The following is an 18,681-nucleotide window of genomic DNA, read 5'->3' as shown; positions in this document are numbered from 1 at the left end:
GAAAAGGTATACATGAGAATGAAGCAAAGAATTAATTATATTGATACCCTACCTGCATGTAATGTTAGGAATAACTTGTTCCAGTCCAATTACCTTTTTGTATAATTTATGCGTCTAGGTCACGTAAAAATCAATAAATTTTATAATTTATTACTCACTTCTACCATTCAATTAATTAATCTCACATTACCTGAGTTTGCGGGTTTAAAAAATCAACCCACGAATCAATATTTAGATGAAGAGCTGAACTATTTGCACCATTATAAAATTCTTTGATAATCCTTTTTAATGATCTACATCTTTAATCTTCACTGAATTATATTAAAAGACAAAACATATACATAATTAAACCTACATTTAAACACCACTAATTTTCTTTTTTGAAAAACTATATGCACCCACATGTCATATATATGTGTTATATGTTATTTAAAATTTTTTATTTTTTTTAACACTTCTATTATTTAAAAAAAAAACCTCTTTTCTTTTCTTTTCTTTTTTTCTCTTGAACTAACCTTTTTAAAAATTTTTAAACCAAAAAAAAAAAAAATAATTGAAAGCCTTATGATTCTTTTTCTAGATCAAATATGGAATAGAGGCTATGGCCTACGTCCAGTCATCAATGTAATTAATGCTAAGAACGACTAATGGCATACTCGACAAACAGATTTTTGAATGATCTGCTTATGTGCTGAAAATAATTGGGAATTGAAAATCATAATTTGAATTTAACAATGGGAGAAGACCAGACTCAACGGCTAGCATTAAATAAATTCCACAACCCAAGGAACAATATTTCAATTGTGGATTTGAAAAATAGGAAACTGAATCTAAATATTGGGTTTGAACAAGGAAGAATTGAAATTTTGGGTTTCATCAGAAGTTATTGTATTTAAGGTTATTTTTATCATTAAAAGAGGTGTTATTAGATATTTATATTATTTTAAAGTATGTAAGTATAGTGAAAAAAATAAAAGGTTTTAAGAGATTTTTAGAGGGCCGCTAATAATATTACTTTAAGAGAGTAGTCCGCGATCATTATTATTAAATATTCAACAAGTAAATGAATGTTGTTAATTTTGTTCATCGTACTTTTATTATGATACTTCACAAATCAAACACATTTGCTTAATTAGAAAAACTCAAGACTTGTCAGATGAGAGCAATAAATAAGTGTAGTACCAAAATGTAAATTCTCTATGAAAATTTTGTTGAAGGGAAGGCTAATCTTGAATTAAAAAAAAAAGGATAGAATCCAAACAAAGTGCATTGTGAAGCTAATAATCACGAAAGAAAAGGTATCCGTGGGAATGAAGCAAAGAATTATATTATATGTCACGAACACAAAGAGCAAGTTCAATTATATTTCTGTATGGGTAATGCGCATATTTGAGACAAATAGATAGTTATGTCCTTACTTGTGAAATCATGAAAGATTAGGGAGTCCATCGTTATTATACTATTTCGCTAAAAATATGTTCTAAATTAGGGATAGCAGAATGAATAAATGAATCGTATTTGAATCGAACCATAAATAAATTGATTTAAAATTATGTTGATTTGGATTCGATTCGTTTATTAAATGAATATTCGATTTGATTCGTAAAATTCGTTTAGTAAAATTAATAAACGAATCAAATCAAATCTCGATCCATTTACAATTTATTTATAATGAACAAAAAATAAGCAAAATAAAATATAAAAAGATTGTAAATTTAACATCCTACAAAACATTATGACTGCTATATTAAACTTCAAAGTTTAAAATTTTTTCATACATATTTAAGTATAAATAAATAATTTAATTAAACTAACTTTAAATGAATGGTTCATATTCAACTTGTTTATGACCTATTTATTAAATGAATCCTAAACGAATAAATGAATCAATATCCTCAAACTCAAATTTGATTTGTTTAATTAGCAAATCGAATTGAATTCATCCATTTATAAAACAAATAATTTTTTTTCAAACGCAAACCCATTTAATTTGCATTGAATCAAATCGAATAAACGAATTCTAACCCAAATTGTCACCGTTGTTCTAAATTATTTACTGGAGGTAAAGTTTACATAAATAATCTAATTCGTTCGATGTGATTTCAAGTCTACCTAAAAAATACAATGCATTTATATTTAAAAAAATGACGTGTCATTATTTAATAATTTCAAATTTAAATTTAATTTAATTAATCTCAATTTTTGTGCTCAAATTAGGACACAAGAATAGAATTACTCGAGCGACAAATGATTAGGTTGACAATAATAGTGATTTGAGCTTAAATGTTTTATTCTAATGTTAAGACCATCCTAGTGGTTCGGTTGATATCTTTCTATATCCACAAATTGTCAATTCTTGTTGTAAAAGAATTGATGTCTTAGGTTTTATGGAGTTGAAACAAGGATTTAATATAGTGCTGGTGTTGCTCTGATTTCATAATTACTGTTTGAGGGAAATACTTCGGCGAGACCAGAAGTGACGAGCAAATAGTTGGTGGCAGAGTCCTGCGAGCAGGTGTGTCCTGTAAGAGCCTGGTAGCAGGGGAACAGGAGCAGGGCTATTCTGCTCATCCACGAGGACGAACTCCTGTTAAAGGCATAAGGCCATTCCTGCTAGGGGTCGAGGCGAGGAGACCCAGTCAACGACAGTTAGCAGGACGTGCGTTCCTATCCGAGAATCAAGGCATGAAGTCCATCTCCATTCGCCCACAATGACGACGTTGGGGCATCCACATCCGAGGGTGGGCAGAATAATGGGCGTGGACTACGGAAGACCGGGATTCAGAGGAAGCCTATAAAAAGGTAGCCAACGAAGGTAAAAGGGTTAGAATTTTTGCTATTTAGAACTAAGAAAAGAAAACTCTAAAGAACGAAGATTACAGAAAAGCCATAAGATTCGTGGCAAGCGTTCCCGGGACCTTCATATCTGACTTGAGCGTCGGAGGGTTTACGCCGGAAAAACAACCGGCGTGCTCTGACTTGTTTCTGTGGACGCATGAACACCTGGAGAAGAAAGCGTACGAGGAGAGATCCTGATCGAGGTGAGGTTGGTCAACCAGATTTCCTGGTCGTAGGCAGAGTGTAACCAGAATCTCGCATCAACATTTTGGCGCCGTCTGTGGGGAGCTGAGCAAAAAGCTTCTGTTGATAGCAAAAAGAGGAGTGAAGCAAGTGAAAAGCAATGGAGACATGAGGAAGTAGTGCACAAGGGGGTGATTTGAGGCTTAACGATTCCGTGACGCTGAGGGAGATAGCCAGTGAAGCACGGGAAAAAGCCATGTTCGACCGGATGGAACGGATGGAAAAGCAGATGGAGACCCTGACAACCATCCTGCATGAGCTGCGGAGCGAACGCAGGGTAACCCAGGAGGAAAGGGTGAGAGGTGGTGGAGTGGCACCAGGTCCTGATAGTGCGAGGAGAAGTCAAACCACCGGGAGATTTGGTGGTGAGAGAGATAACATACCTCTGCGGGGAGAATTTCATAGAGAGGAAGAGCAGTCCCCAACAAGACAGATTTTTGACGAGGACGACGGGGTGGCGAATACAGAGGAAACGGAGTTGAGGCAACACTTGCATGATGTAGAGCAAGAGCGGGATCAAGTTGCCGCACGTGACCCTGGTCGTGCAGTGCAGCTGGAGGAGGAAGTGCGCAGACTAGCGCAGATAATTGACGACATGCAAAGAAGGAGCAGAGCTCCTGGTTGGAGGATAATGCTGGACGGAGAATCACCGCTCGCAGCAGAGATCATGAGGGCAATTATTCCAAGGGATTTCCGCCTCCCAGACCTTAGATACGCGGGAAGAACTGATCCGCTGGTGCACATAGAGCGCTTCAACGACATAACTGGGGTACAAGGATTATCTCAATCCCAAAGGTGCAGGGTGTTCCCACTATCCCTTGAGGGACGTGCACGAGAGTGGTACAGGAAACTCCCTCGGGGCAGCATTAAAACCTTCGAGCAGATGTGCTAGGAATTCGCAGAGCAGTTTAGTGGGGCGATGGCACCAGAAGATGACATGATGGAGCTGAAAAACATGAAATAGGAGGAGCAAGAAACCCTTCGGGAATTCATCAAGAGGTTTCATCGTGCTGTCCTCGATTTGGGAGCCTTCAACCATCCTCAGGCACTAAGGGGATTGAAAGAGGGAATGAAGATAGGAAGGTTGTGGTACAACTTGAGAAGCCCAGTTATTCAGTCATATGCGGTCGCATACGAGCAAGCTAAAAGAGACATAGAGATCGAGGAAGAAAAGACGGCTCAGATTAAGACTGACCAGCTAGAGGGGTTAGAAAAGAAAGAGAAGAGGGCACCACCAGGGAATGGGCCGATCAGGAGGAGGGACCACCAGGCCTCAGGTAGTGGAGCAGGAGGTCGGGTAACAGCTTACCAGCCTCATCAGAGGCCACCACAATATCAGCGCAGCAGGGCGCAGCCTCCTCGTTCCCCAGCTAGGGAGCCTTGGAGAAGGCATGATTCGACATATGGTGGTCTTCATCAACACTCCCACGGCAGTAGAGGGAGCAGACCAGAAGTGCTGCCACTACCCCCAACTCAAAACGGAGCAAATAGAGAAAGGGCAGTACACCTGATCGACCAGAACCAGGACTACGGGCGGTATACTTCATTGAAGATGTCCCTGGATGAGGTGTACGAGGCCATAAAGGACCGAGGATTGCTGTACCTCCCTGCCCCAATAACAAAGCTACCCGGCAAGAGAGATATGAGACGCTATTGTAAGTTCCATGGCACTCATGGCCACACCACAACAGACTGCAAAGATCTCAAGACCCAGGTTGAAGATTTGGTGAGAAATCGCTATCTGAACGAGTTTATAGATGGGACCTTCCCAATGGTAGCCTCAACAAGTGAAGGGGAGCAGAGTGACAGGAGCTTGAAGCGCGAGCAGCCTGCAGTAAGGGTGATAGCTGGGGGCCCGACATTGGCCGGAGATTCCAACAGGTCGAGGAAGAATTATGCTAGATACGCCATGACCAGCAAAGAGGTATTCTTCAACACCCCAGCAGCCAAACGAGCAAGGGTCAGGCAAGTGCCAATCATGTGGACGGATGAAGACGAGAAATGGATTCTATACCCCCACGAGGATGCTTTGGTCATCAAGGCTACGGTCTCTAGTAAGAAGTTTGACCGGATATTGATTGATACATGGAGCTCAATTGATGTGCTATTTAAGTCAACTTTGGAGGAGATGGGAATAGCAGACCGGAAGTTGGAATACACCAATACCTCCTTAAAGGGGTTCGGAGGGGGAAAGCTGGTCCCTCTTCGCGTGGTCGAGCTGCCTATCACGATTGGGAGCTCCCCGACGGAAAGGACAATGATACTGGACTTTGTGGTGGTGGATGAAGAAGGTCCTTACCAGATGATCCTAGGTCGGCCGTTTCTAAGGATGAGCAAAGCGGTATTGTCCATCCATTATCTGGCTCTCAAGTACCGGGTGAACGGGGTAGTTGGTGTGGTACGAGGGGACCAGAGAATCGCCAGAAGCTGCTACTCCTCGGCAGCAAAGGAGGCAATGCAGATAACATCCCTTAACACCCAAGTGGAAAGCAAGAAGGGCAGACAAGAACCTGTAGAGGAGCTGGAGACAGTAAGCGTGGGACTAGAGAATCCGGGAACGACGATCAGAATCGGGTCGAAACATAAGGAAGAGCAGAACCAGGAGTTAGTGAAATGCTTACAGGCTCATGCAGATATGCTCGGTATTGAATCTTGATCTACTAACGGAAAAGAGGGATCAAGCAGCCAAGCGATCAGCCATTTACCGGCAGAGGGTTGCTCGGTATTATAACTAGGACGTGAATGTATGGCAGTTCAAGGTTGGAGATTGGGTGTTAAGGAGAGTAAATCAGAACACAAAAGACTCGACTCAAGGAATGCTCGGTCCAAATTGGGGGGGGCCATATAGAGTCAGGCAGCTAGTTGGACCAGGAGCCTACAGGTTGGTCCGCATGGATGGCCACGAGGTGAAGCGCCCATGGAACGCAGTAGATCTCAGGAAATATTTCCAGTAAGAGTTGTTAATATTTTCAAGTTCTTTCTGTTCGTATTTGCGGTTATTTATTTTATGTCCAAAGCAAGTTCATGTAAAATCAAAACCTGCAATTAATGGAACGTCGAGGAATGTCAGTCACTTGAAACTGTGATAAATCTTCTAAGGCATGCAAAGGCTCGACAACGTCTCAAAGCCTGTTTTATGGCGAGACAGAAGCCAAGCATGCCAGGATCTGCTCGACCACGTGAAGGCGAGCTGAATCCCCAAGCATCGAAGAAGTCACTAAGGCATGCAAAGGCTCGACAAAGTCTCAAAGCCTGTTTTATGGCGAGACAGAAGCCAAGCATGCCAGGATCTGCTCGGCCGCGAGAAGGCTAGCAGAATCCCAAGCTTTGAAGAAATTACCTAAGGCATGTAAAGGCTCGACAAAGTCTCAAAGCCTGTTTTATGGCGAGACAAAAGCCAAGCATGCCAGGATCTGCTCGGCCGCGTGAAGGCGAGCAGAATCCCCAAGCATCGAAGAAGTCACTAAGGCATGCAAAGGCTCGACAAAGTCTCAAAGCCTGTTTTATGGCGAGACAGAAGCCAAGCATGCCAGGATCTGCTCGACCGCATGAAGGCGAGCAGAATCCCCAATCATCGAAATATCCTCTAAGGCATGCAAAGGCTCACCAAGTCTCAAAGCCTGTTTATGGCGAGACAGAAGCCAAGCATGCCAGGATCTGCTCGGCCGCGTGAAGGCGAGCAGAATCCCCAAGCATCAAAGAAGTCACTAAGGCATGCAAAGGCTCGACAAAGTCTCAAAACCTGTTTTATGGTGAGACAGAAGCCAAGCATGCCAGGATCTGCTCGATCGCATGAAGGCGAGCAGAATCCCCAATCATCGAAATATCCTCTAAGGCATGCAAAGGCTCACCAAGTCTCAAAGCCTGTTTATGGCGAGACAGAAGCCAAGCATGCCAGGATCTGCTCGACCGCGCGAAGGCGAGCAGAATCCCCAATCATCGAAATATCCTCTAAGGCATGCAAAGGCTCATCAAGTCTCAAAACCTGTTTTATGGCGAGACAGAAGCCAAGTGTGCCAGGATCTGCTCGACCACACGAAGGCGAGCAGAATCCCCAATCATCGAAATATCTTCTAAGGCATGCAATGGCTCATCAAGTCTCAAAGCCTGTTTTATGGCGAGACAGAAGCCAAGTGTGCCAGGATCTGCTCGACCGCGCAAAGGCGAGCAGAATCCCAAACATTGAAGAATCTTCCAAGGCATGTGGCAAAACCATCTACCAAGCTAGAGCCAGCTCGACCAGACGAAGACGAGCAGACTCTCAAGCGGAAAAATAACTCGTAATTACAACACAAGAGAGTAATAAAAAACATTTCTATTAATTTGTTAATAATTAACAAAGCAGATAATCTTCACAAACATTGTTCGTTACAATACAAGAAACATGTTTAAGAAGACGGTGGGTCCGCAAGCCGAGCAGCCTCAGTCAGCTGGTCCACCTCAGGTGCTGGGGGAGTATCTCCAGTTGCGTCTGGGGGGGTACTCGCCTCACCAGCATCAGCAGGGATTACACGGAGAGGAGAGTTTTCCTCCTCTATCACCATTGGCGCCGCCTCTTCGGCATCCTCCTTTGCAGCCTCCTCGTCCATATGTTGGGCGACACCAGCTGCAAGGTCGTCCATCTTTAGATCAGGATGCTGCTTCCCGAGGACGGCCATGATGCAGCGATAGGAATGCCGAAGTCCCTGGTCGTACTGGTTGTCAGCCTCCTTCTCCAAGTTCTCGACCTGAACCCGATGGGAATCGCGGAGGGATTCGAGCTGAGCCTCGTACATAGCTTTCTGCCTTTGCAGATCCTCCTTGACCTTAGTCAGCTCTTCCTCGAGAGTAATGGCCTTTGCTTGAGCAAGAGATTCCTGCTCTATCAACTTTAGATTCTCGAGATTCAAGTCTCCCGCTTTCTTCTCGGCAGCATCGGCTCTGGTCGTCGCCGATTGAATGTCCTCTTTCATCCTCCGGTCGTAACGGCCAACCTTGGCCTTATAGTAGGTGGTCATGCAGCTGAGGTGGAAGGCGCTATACTGCATGGCCCCCACCAGCTCGCCCATGGTGCAGCCATCAAAGTCCTCCAGATCCTTCTTGCTCACGAGTTTAGATAACTCATTGAGATAGGGGACCATGTGTTCTGCTCGGCTGTCAGGTAAGCGAGACCGAGGCCCGACAGGAGGAGAAGAGGAAGCAGGATCAGTGGCCGCTCCACTAGTTTCCCCGACTTTGGCAGGAGCAGGAGGTAAAGTCTTCAAGGGAGAAACCTGCTGCACGATGTTGGCCCGCTTTGCAGTAGGGGCGTCCTTATTCTGGTCCCTCTTCGTGGTTTGAGGTCGAGAACGTTTCCTGTTCAGAGCCCCAATCACAGCATCCTCCATCTTATGATCAGGTAGTACCAAGCGAGACTCGAGCAAGTTGTAAATAGTTATCAGTTCTCGGCTCGGGCAGGAGTTGGCTAGTACAGCCTTGACCCGTTTGAGCTGACCAGGCTTGAGCGAGAAATGAACACCACAAGAAACTACAGTACAAACAGACACTTGGTTAGAGACAAACCAATACAGCAAGAACAATTATGGATACAAGACATCTAAAGCGAGCATGCAACCTGGGACCGTGAAACGGGGTGGGACGCGACAATCCTTCCCGTCTATTTGTGCAACTTGACCCCAAGGACCCCCAGCAAAAAAGAATTTCCTCTTCCAAGTCCCACCACCACCAGTTGGAAGATCAGTTATGGGTTTCCTGCTCTTGGTACTAGATTGGAAGTAGTACCAGCCGGCATCTTTAGGGCTGCTCTTCAGCTGGTACAGGTGCATCACCTCATCAACCGTGGGCTCGCTTTGGCAACATCTGTCCCACAATATGAACAGACCAGAGAGCACTCTCCACCCATTGGGGTTCAGCTGACCAGGAGCCAGATTTAGCCCGTTAAGTATCCGGGCAAAGTAAAGCTGCAAGGGACACCTCAGCCCATACTTAAAACTCTCCAGAAACAGGGTAACGTACCCCCTAGGAGGCCGGCTAGGTGTATCCTTCTTTCCTGGGATCTTAAGAGGTATCTCACCAGGAATACTATACCTAAGTCGGAGGTCATTGAGCTCGTCAAACGTGGTCGTGCACGACATGTAATCAATGGCATAATCACGCGACAAGGCTCTACCCCCTACTGTACCCCGTTCTTCTGGTCGTGATGTTCCAGATGGAGACACCTCATCAGAATCACTTTCCCCATTCTCACTCAAGGTGCCTTTAGAGCCAGAAGATCTCTCCTCATCATTACTTCCACTCGTGGAGGTTGTTTGGGGGGACAATCTCCTAGCACTAGTCCCGACACTAGACCTAATGGGTTCTAAGGGGATCCCGGGGTCAAAAGCAGGATCAGTGAGCAGATTAGGCAAGAAACCTATTTCGTTGTCATCAATCTCGATGACTTTCTCCTTACCCTTCGACATTCCCTAAATAATAACCAAAACGCCACCGCCAACTACTACCCCAAGCAAAGCAAAGAGAAAAGAAATTATCTACAACCAACCAAGACCGAGAAAATAGAAGAAATACCTGAAGCAGGGACTCGGTCAGAGAGAGACAGGGATGACAGCTTTAATGCCGAGGTTCATTCGCCGGAGAGACAAGAATGGAGAAAATGACGAGTTCGTGTTTGAAGATTTTGGGTTTTCTTACTGAGAAGCAAACTCTTGGGCTGCCAGCATTTAATGACGCATATTCCGAGAATCTTGCAACCGTAGGTTTGAAATTCAAATGGAGGGGTAGATTTCTGCCACATCACCGCATCCGCAATTAAATACGACACGACTCTTGGCAGCCTTTTCCAATCCCACGCGAGCAAAAACCGTTGAGTTTCTACTGCTGGTCCATTACATTACCCAACACCAGAAACTGGGGGACCGGTGTTTGAGGGAAATACTTCGGCGAGACCAGAAGTGACGAGCAGATAGTTGGTGGCAGAGTCCTGCGAGCAGGTGTGTCCTGTAAGAGCCTGGTAGCAGGGGAATAGGAGCAGGGCTATTCTGCTCGTCCACGAATATGCCATCCACGAGGACGAACTCCTGTTAAAGGCATAAGGCCATTCCTGCTAGGGGTCGAGGCGAGGAGACCCAGTCAACGACAGTTAGCAGGACGTGCGTTCCTATCCGAGAATCAAGGCATGAAGTCCATCTCCATTCGCCCACAATGACGACGTTGGGGCATCCACATCCGAGGGTGGGCAGAATAATGGGCGTGGACTACGGAAGACCGGGATTCAGAGGAAGCCTATAAAAAGGTAGCCAACGAAGGTAAAAGGGTTAGAATTTTTGCTATTTAGAACTAAGAAAAGAAAACTCTAAAGAAAGGAGATTACAGAAAAGCCATAAGATTCGTGGCAAGCGTTCCCGGGACCTTCATATCTGACTTGAGCGTCGGAGGGTTTACGCCGGAAAAACAACCGGCGTGCTCTGACTTGTTTCTGTGGACGCAGGAACACCTAGAGAAGAAAGCGTACGAGGAGAGATCCTGATCGAGGTGAGGTTGGTGGAGCAGATTTCCTGGTCGTAGGCAGAGTGTAACCAGAATCTCGCATCACAATTACTACTCTTCTCATTGTGTTACGGTAATATTGTTTGTTACTACTTGACTGCTAATTGATTCTATTCATTCAATTCTCAGTCCATTGATTCATCCAGATGAATGTTCAGCAGCACCATTAACTGAATATCACTTTTAGTTTCAAGCAGTGCTTCATACAGAAGATTGCAGTGGCTTTTATTTAAACAAATGAAAAGTCTCAACAGTCAATTTTTGAGCCATTCTTCCTCCATCAAGCCAATTTTTGAGCCAATGTACAGAATAGAATAGCCTTAAAGGAGCAGGTGCATATTGCATAAATGCAGTAAACAACACATCGTCTTAACTATTCTGATTCATTAATTGGATATATTGTTGGTTCCTCCTCTATCAGTACGTGGATCTGTTGCTGTGACACACAGGTGAAGTGGTGAACACTCGGAGGAGTACTCTACCCCTTCTCAGTTACATATTGAAAGAATAAAAATCAATTAACATTTCCATTGCCGTAGGCCTGTTTCATGGTTTGTATGCCGTCAAGAACTAACATTTTAAAGCCACCAGTTTTGCCAAATAAGGCACAATTTACAGCAAAATAAAAAATGGATGCCATAAAAACCATTTATTTATGCGAGTAAGAGAGTGTGACCAGTAGTTGAAAAGATTATACATGTTTCCTTGTAATGTATAAAGGAAGCTTACATGTATTATTATTACACAATAACTAGATAATTAACGAATTACTATGCACTTTATCGTGAGAAATAAGAAACAGAAAGCAATTATCTTGTTAGTGTACTATACAAATTATTATAAAGTGTTGTGCGCGGAATGCGGAATCAAGCACACCAAATAATTATAGAAAAATAAAGGACACAAAAATTTAACGTGGTTCGATAATTAAACCTATATCCATGGAGGCAAGAAAGAATAATTGCTTATTTAACAATTAATAAAGTACAAATATTGGAGTAAAGAATCTCATTTTCCAGAAACCCAAATATACCCAATACTCTCACACTTTGCTGGAAAGATAAATTTCCCAGACACTTCTCTCACTTCTCTCAAAAGCTTAGAAACTTATAAGATTAACAATTTAGGATGATTACAAATGAACAATGTCCCTTCTATTTATACGAACCGTAGCTCACCTACCACTTTCAATTTGGCTACAACTTGCCAAATTGACAAATTGAATTTAGAATGAAAAATCAATTTGGTGGGCAACAAAATCAACAATTTTGAAAAAATCAATTGGCTTCTAAAAACCATCACATTTTTCCTCTATGCAACTTTAACAAAACCGTGCCGCTAACCTTGCCTTTTGAAATTGGCAAGCCCACCAACTTTGTCTTTTGAAATTTGTAAGCCATTCTTTGACTTTTTAACATAAAGCAAATCACATGCAAACTTCACTTTAGAAATCAAAACCTCGATTCGTTTCATTTGCTTCTGCATTGTTGTTCCTTCCATGAACTCACTTTTGCAAATTGCTTTGGCATGGTGACATTTCGTTAATCATAAGAACAAGAGTGCAAGAAGCTGTACTTTTTTTATTTTTTTGTTTTTTAACATAAAAAATGTAGAAATTAAAAAAATAAACAAAGAAATTCTTAAACAAATGAAGTATGGAAGAACTTATCGGAGTTGCTCAGAACTCATCCAATAAGGAAATATAGCTTTTCTTTATAGAAGGGCGTAAGGAGGCTCTTAGTGTTGGGATCATCCCACTCCAGTGCAGTCCAGCATTCCCAGTCAGCTTTGATCGTAAAGGAGCTAGGATTTAATGGTTGGCCGTTCAGAAGATGGGGAAGCAAGACAGGCATCCTTTTTATTACAACGATAAATACTCTATTGTTTGGGAGGAAATATAGGTGGAAACATGGACTAATAACACAATGACATGTGTCAAGAGGAGTCAACCAAGTAAAATTGTTTCGTTTGACCGCATCATTAGGGTAGCTCATAGGGATTCGGAGATAAGCTCCCTGATATAAAGGGTAGTTTCGTTAAAACATGCATTCTTAAAACCCAAATTTTTTATGGTTAGAGGCCGAACATGAATAATGCACGCCATTATGAGAGAAATCAAAAAATGCCAATGGCAAAGGAGATTCCTTTGTTGAGCAATGGGAAAATGCCATGTCAGCTTCCTTATGTAGTGCCCCAAAAAGCAGCAGGACCATCAACTAGAGAGGTTGCCACGTGCACAATATTAGAAGTAAAAGGGTGGCTAATGGTTTCTTTACACCCCCCCCAAACCATTAACTAAGCACCATGTGTCTAAAATTACTATAAAAAAAAAAACGCCTGAGGCACACATCACATAAGCTCAAGGATTGCTCCTAATTCCTAACTATAACTAACTTCCACTCACTCAAAAAAATTTCTCATTGATATTTTTTTTCAGAGTATATTTACGTTATTGATAACTTCAAAGTCAATTTGACCTTGAAGCCGCCACTTATCACTTAAAATCTAACTTGAGTGTCAGAGTAGAATCGCTGACCACCGCTAGCTCCACCTCTAACATCAATTTTGGCTACTCATTCAGCTTGAGTTAAATGAACTTCATCTTCATTTTCATCTCATCTCCTTCCCCTATTTATCAAACACTCACCTCACCCAGCTAACATCCTCCATCTTGCAGCTGAACACTTCAAAGTTGAAACATAACAAGGCAGCCTCTAACATTTGTCCCCCTTTTTATTATTTTATTGTTTTAATTGGGTTGACCTAAAATCCAACTAAATCATTTATTACATGTCCAGTGTCCCGAAACTTTTTCTTTGATGGTAGCTTCATCTACTAGTTCTTGCGTTAGTATCAGCTGCCCAACATTTGACCCGACATTTGAAGAAGGATCAATTGCCAAACTAGTAGCAAAATTATCTTGATCATAAATTTCAATTAGTTCCTTGATCTTCTTGTCAATAAGTTTCCCCCGACAAGCACAGATACATATCTGCATTTACTGGGACCATCTAATCGAACCATTTTTCAACATTTTTCTTTGGTGTTTTTCCAGAATTACACTCTGCACTCAATTTTAACTTGACATCTTCATACGACAATTTAGGTTTTCCTTATGGCTTTTAAGAATTTCCAACAGTATCCTAAGTTTTCTGTGATAGTTTCAGTATTTCAAATTGGACCCTCTACAAAGTTTATTATTTCGATGACTATCCCTGGCTCCATTTAACTATATTATATAGTTAGATCTGAGCATGAGATAAATGTTTTAATTGAAGTGAATATCTCTTTTAATAATAAAAACAACTTTTCTCATTTCTTTCCGGAAAAAAATTATTCTAATATAAACCAATTTTTCTTGCTATTACTTTTATGTGCAACAGGAATTATAAAACTTATAAAGAAGGTTGGCTGAACTAATACTATATTTACTTACTTGGGAGTGAGGAGTGTGTATTCCTCCTACTCCATTATTTACTCATTTATTTTAAGGAGGAATGAGAATCTCATTCCATCAACCCCACCCATTTTTTAAGTAGGGAGTGGGAATGGGGGGAGGTGGGAGTGTGAATCCACCCCACCTCTTCTTTTCCCTTATTTTATTAAATTTAATATAATTATATTTAATAAATAAAATAAATAATATCATATTTATTTCAATAATATTATTTTGTACATTACATTTATTAAAAATAATAATAACCTTATTTAAATATACTATTATTATTAGTTAAAAACAATAATTTAAATTGGTCCTCAATTAAAATTTCTTAAAAAATAATATTATTATATTAATAAAGAATTAATAATATAACTATATACTATTTTTATTTGAAAAATAATATTACTATATTTATTTAAAAATAATATTATTATATTTATTTAATATTAATAATTAATAGCAATAAAAGTTTATTCCAAGAAAAATGTTGTACTATATTATTAATAATAATGTTTAATTTGTGTTGCTTTTATTAATTATTTTTAATTTACATAATTAAAATTAAAATGAATAAAAAAATATTAATTTACACTATTAAGAATATTAAAAATAATTATTAATTTACAAATATAATAAAATGAATATTTTATTTTTGAATATATTTTTTTATTGATATTGTAATTAAAAATTATAATTCTTTAAATAATGGTAAGATTATAATTTGAATCCATTTACTCTAAATTCAAGATAAAGTAAACACATAAATTGAATTGTGATTTTGATTCCATACCCTTATTCTAGTGTAAGTAAACAACATACTCTTACTCTCACTTCATACTCCCAATCTAAGTTTCTCACTCTAATATAAAATGTAAACGCTACCTAAATTGTGTACAAGACAGAATGTCATATATATATATATAGGCCAATGCTACGTTACATTTAACGTAACGTACACCACACACAGCAATAATAGTGGGTCCCACCATGGGTACTGTTGCTGTGTGTGGATGTACTTACGATTAACGTAACGTAGGGGGCTCCATATATATATATATATATATACTAGTGTACATGTGTACTTGCGTTCAGTCTAAAAACTAACATGAAAAATAATAATAATAATAATAATAATAATAATGTATAAGGTACCTGGGCTGATTTCTAGTTCTACTTTAAAGAGAATTAATCCAAATGGCCTCCATGTCTTAGGCTTTTTGATCAATGATTCTGACAAAGAGATTACACATATAATGTTGTTAATAAATTAATTAAAACAATGAGCAGAGAGAGAGCAGATACTAAATATTCCACCAAAATTACTTCAATTTGCTGGAGTAACTGGGCTAGCTAATTCCTTTTTGACCTTTCTTGGATGAAGTGAGAAACCAAAGATGAGAACTACAGAGAATTGTAATATCAGAAAGCAAATTCTCTAATCTCTTCATAGATTTTGTTGAAGAAAAGGCTAATCTTGCATTTTGGTATTGAATCCAAACCAAGTGTATCGTCATGTCGAGTAAGAAATCATCTTGTTTGGAAACTAAGAAATATTGAGAGAAAATGATAGGAATCTGCGAATTATTTTTATTTCTTTTCAACAAGATTACAGAGGAAATGTACATACTTTACTTTATATACTCGTGTAACTAATCAACAAACTTAGCTTAACTAATCACACATGCTAATCATGCAGCAGCTTATTAACTAACTGTAACTAACAGTCACGAGTACAAGAGACTAAATAACCACCAGGTGCTAGCTGGCATGCCAAGTCATCAACTTGTAGCTGTGAGCTGCTGCTGCTATAATCCTCTGCTTTGCTGACTATTTGGCTCACATGAGCTTCCTTGACATGTCGACTAAGAATGAAGCAAAGAACTAATTATATGGATACCCTACACTAGTACACTGCATGGAATGTTCAAAACAAACAGTCCACATACTTTTTTTTATATAATTTATGTGTTTAGAATTACAGGAGTATGTGTACTCTCTTGATAAAACAAATGAAACCATTCAAAAAACTTTCAGGTGATTGATGGAGCATATGATGGGACAAGGCTAAATTGTGGAAACCAAGCTGTTACCAAGCTGTTCTGACAGAAAAAGGTCTTGATAAGAACAGTGGCTACAATTTGCCTTTGGAAATAATGCCATCAGGGCAATTTGAGCCATTGTACAGAACAGCCTTAAATGTGCAGGTATAAATTGCACGTTTTGATGCAGTTAGAAATACACTATCTTCCTCGTTTCATAGGAAAAAAAACAAAAAACAAAATAAAACAAAAAACTTTATCTCACGATACATTATCTTCCCTTATCTATTCTTATTCTTTAATTTTAACTGGAAAGGATGGAGAATTGTCGATTCTTCCTTTATCAGTATATGGAGCTGTTGCAATGGCATATAGTGAAGACTCAGAATACTCTGCCCCTTATCAGTTTTTCTTCTACCTCTATGACAAAAGAAGTGTGAGCAAATTACATCACATCATTAGAACCAAGACATAACAGACTTTTGTTCAACATGACCTTATTCCTTTTTCCTTATGGTCTCTACTTAGCTTTTGATTTATCTAGACTAATATATTTTGACACGTACTTGTTTTGTAGGCTGGCCTAGGGGGGATATCTTTCGACGAAGGGCAATTTTCCATTTTTGGATAAATTATTAATCCTCTAATGTGTTGTTTTCTTTTTTATCTTGGGTAGCAGCTGTAAGCCAGCTAGAGACCATTTGGTGCTTGAACTGATTATACTTTTCTTCTAATTTGCAGATAAACAACAGTGGGGAGAGACATACACAACTGTAACCCATTGTCTAAAGTTGGCTCAGGGATTCCAACCTCATCAAGGGAAAATATCTTCCATACTGTTGTGCGCGGAATGCGAAATCAAGCGCGCTAAAAAATTACTAAAAAATAAAGGACACAAGAATTACGTGGTTCGGTAATTAAACCTACATCCATGGAGGTAAAAGGGAATAATTGTTTATTTAACAATTAATAGAGTACAAATATTTGAGTAACAAATCTCACTTTCAGAAACCCAAATATACACAGTACTCTCACACTCTACAGGAAAGATAAATTTCTTAGACACACTTCTCTTACTTCTCTCAAAAGTTTAGAAACTTATAAGCTTAACAATTTTTGGATGCTAAACAAATGAAGAATGCTTAGCTATTTATAGAAAAAATGTTGGCACTATTCATGAAACAAATATCAAGAAAAAAATCATGTTCAAAACGCGTCCAAACCGTGTGCAAAGAGTGTTGCCACCACATGAATTTGACTTAGACTTTTCAACACACACATCATCCAAAACCAACACATATCTCTTTCTCTCTTCCAACACCATTGACAAATGTGCCGCCCGCATGGTTTTATCCCTGGCTAATAGACTTTCTTTCAAAGCAGATGCAATGTCTCCTTCTATTTTCTCGACATCAAATTCTTAGGATACAGTCACCCAAAGTACTGTATCAAACTTGGTTTCCTTCAAGAGCTCGTTGTGGACATGCTTCACGATCGTTGTCTTTCCTATCCCGCCCATCCCACAAATTCCAATCTTGCATATTGTGCCACCCATCAAGTGTCCCCAAACTTTTTCTTTGACATTAGCTTCACCGACCAGTTCTTGCGTTGGTATCAGCTGCCCAACATTTGACCCAACATTTGAAGGCGGATCAATTACCAAACTAGTAGGAAAACTACCTTGATCATAAACATCAATTAGTTCCTTGATCTTCTCGTCAATAAGTTTCCTACGAGATACATATCTGTATTTATTGGATTTATCTTCTAGACTTTGTACCTCACTACTCATTTTCTCTGCTTTTTTTAACCAATTTTCAACTTCTTTCTTTGGTGTTTTTCCAAAATGACACTCTGCACTCAATCTTGACTCCACATCTTCCTTGAGGGAATTCAGATCTACTTTCTTGCTTTCAAGCGTACCCAAAATTATCTTAAGTTTTCTGTGATAGTTCCGGTACTTACAAGGTCCTACAAGTTTTATGATGTCAATGATTGTCCCTGACTCCATTTCCCTGTATTATATAGATAGATTTGTGCAGAGATTGTTGTTCTAATTGTTGTGAAAACTTCTAAATGGTAAGTAATTCCTAACACATTCACATTGTTTTAGACATTCTTTAAATCAAAACAAAGAACTTCACGTTTTTTAAAGGATAAATAATTACTCTAATATGAATCAATTTGCGTGTTCTTATATTTACAGCTCGTTTGGTTACATGATAAGAACATTTAATTGGATTATATTATATCTAGTCATGCATTTTGAAGGATTCTCCGTTTAATATCTTTCGGGGAAACATCCATGTACAACTTAGTGTTTCAAATATTATCAAAAATACCCTAATTTTTTTTTATTTTCCAACTTTCCACTTTAAGTTTACAATGTGTGTCACACTTTCAATTTTCTTTTAACATAGTTAGAGAATTTTACAGAAAAATTCTAAAATGATCATTTTTCCATTAAATGTAAAAAGATTATTTATTGGTTGTGATTTTGGATGCTTTTGTAATGTATTGTTATTTTGGAATGATGGGAACAAAATGCAAACTCTAAGTTCCCCATAACTTATTTTATGTTGTAATTTTTTGTTG

At 39.6% G+C, this 18,681-nt stretch overlaps 1 protein-coding gene across 1 annotated transcript; it reads right to left on the bottom strand.

The window, feature by feature from the left end:
• Positions 1 to 17,506: 17,506 nt before the first annotated feature.
• LOC112095698 (probable disease resistance protein At5g43740) lies at positions 17,507 to 18,097 on the bottom strand. Its single transcript, XM_024177805.1, has one exon. It carries the CDS (start codon positions 18,095 to 18,097, stop codon positions 17,507 to 17,509), a length of 591 nt encoding a protein of 196 aa, XP_024033573.1.
• Between the last annotated feature and the right edge of the window lie 584 nt (positions 18,098 to 18,681).

The sequence above is a fragment of the Citrus clementina genome, unplaced genomic scaffold (genome assembly GCF_000493195.1).
Source record: "Citrus clementina cultivar Clemenules unplaced genomic scaffold, Citrus_clementina_v1.0 scaffold_1, whole genome shotgun sequence".
Lineage (NCBI taxonomy): Eukaryota > Viridiplantae > Streptophyta > Magnoliopsida > Sapindales > Rutaceae > Citrus > Citrus x clementina.
The sequence above is the reverse complement of the archived record's forward strand: the minus strand, read 5'-3'. Positions and strand labels throughout refer to the sequence as shown.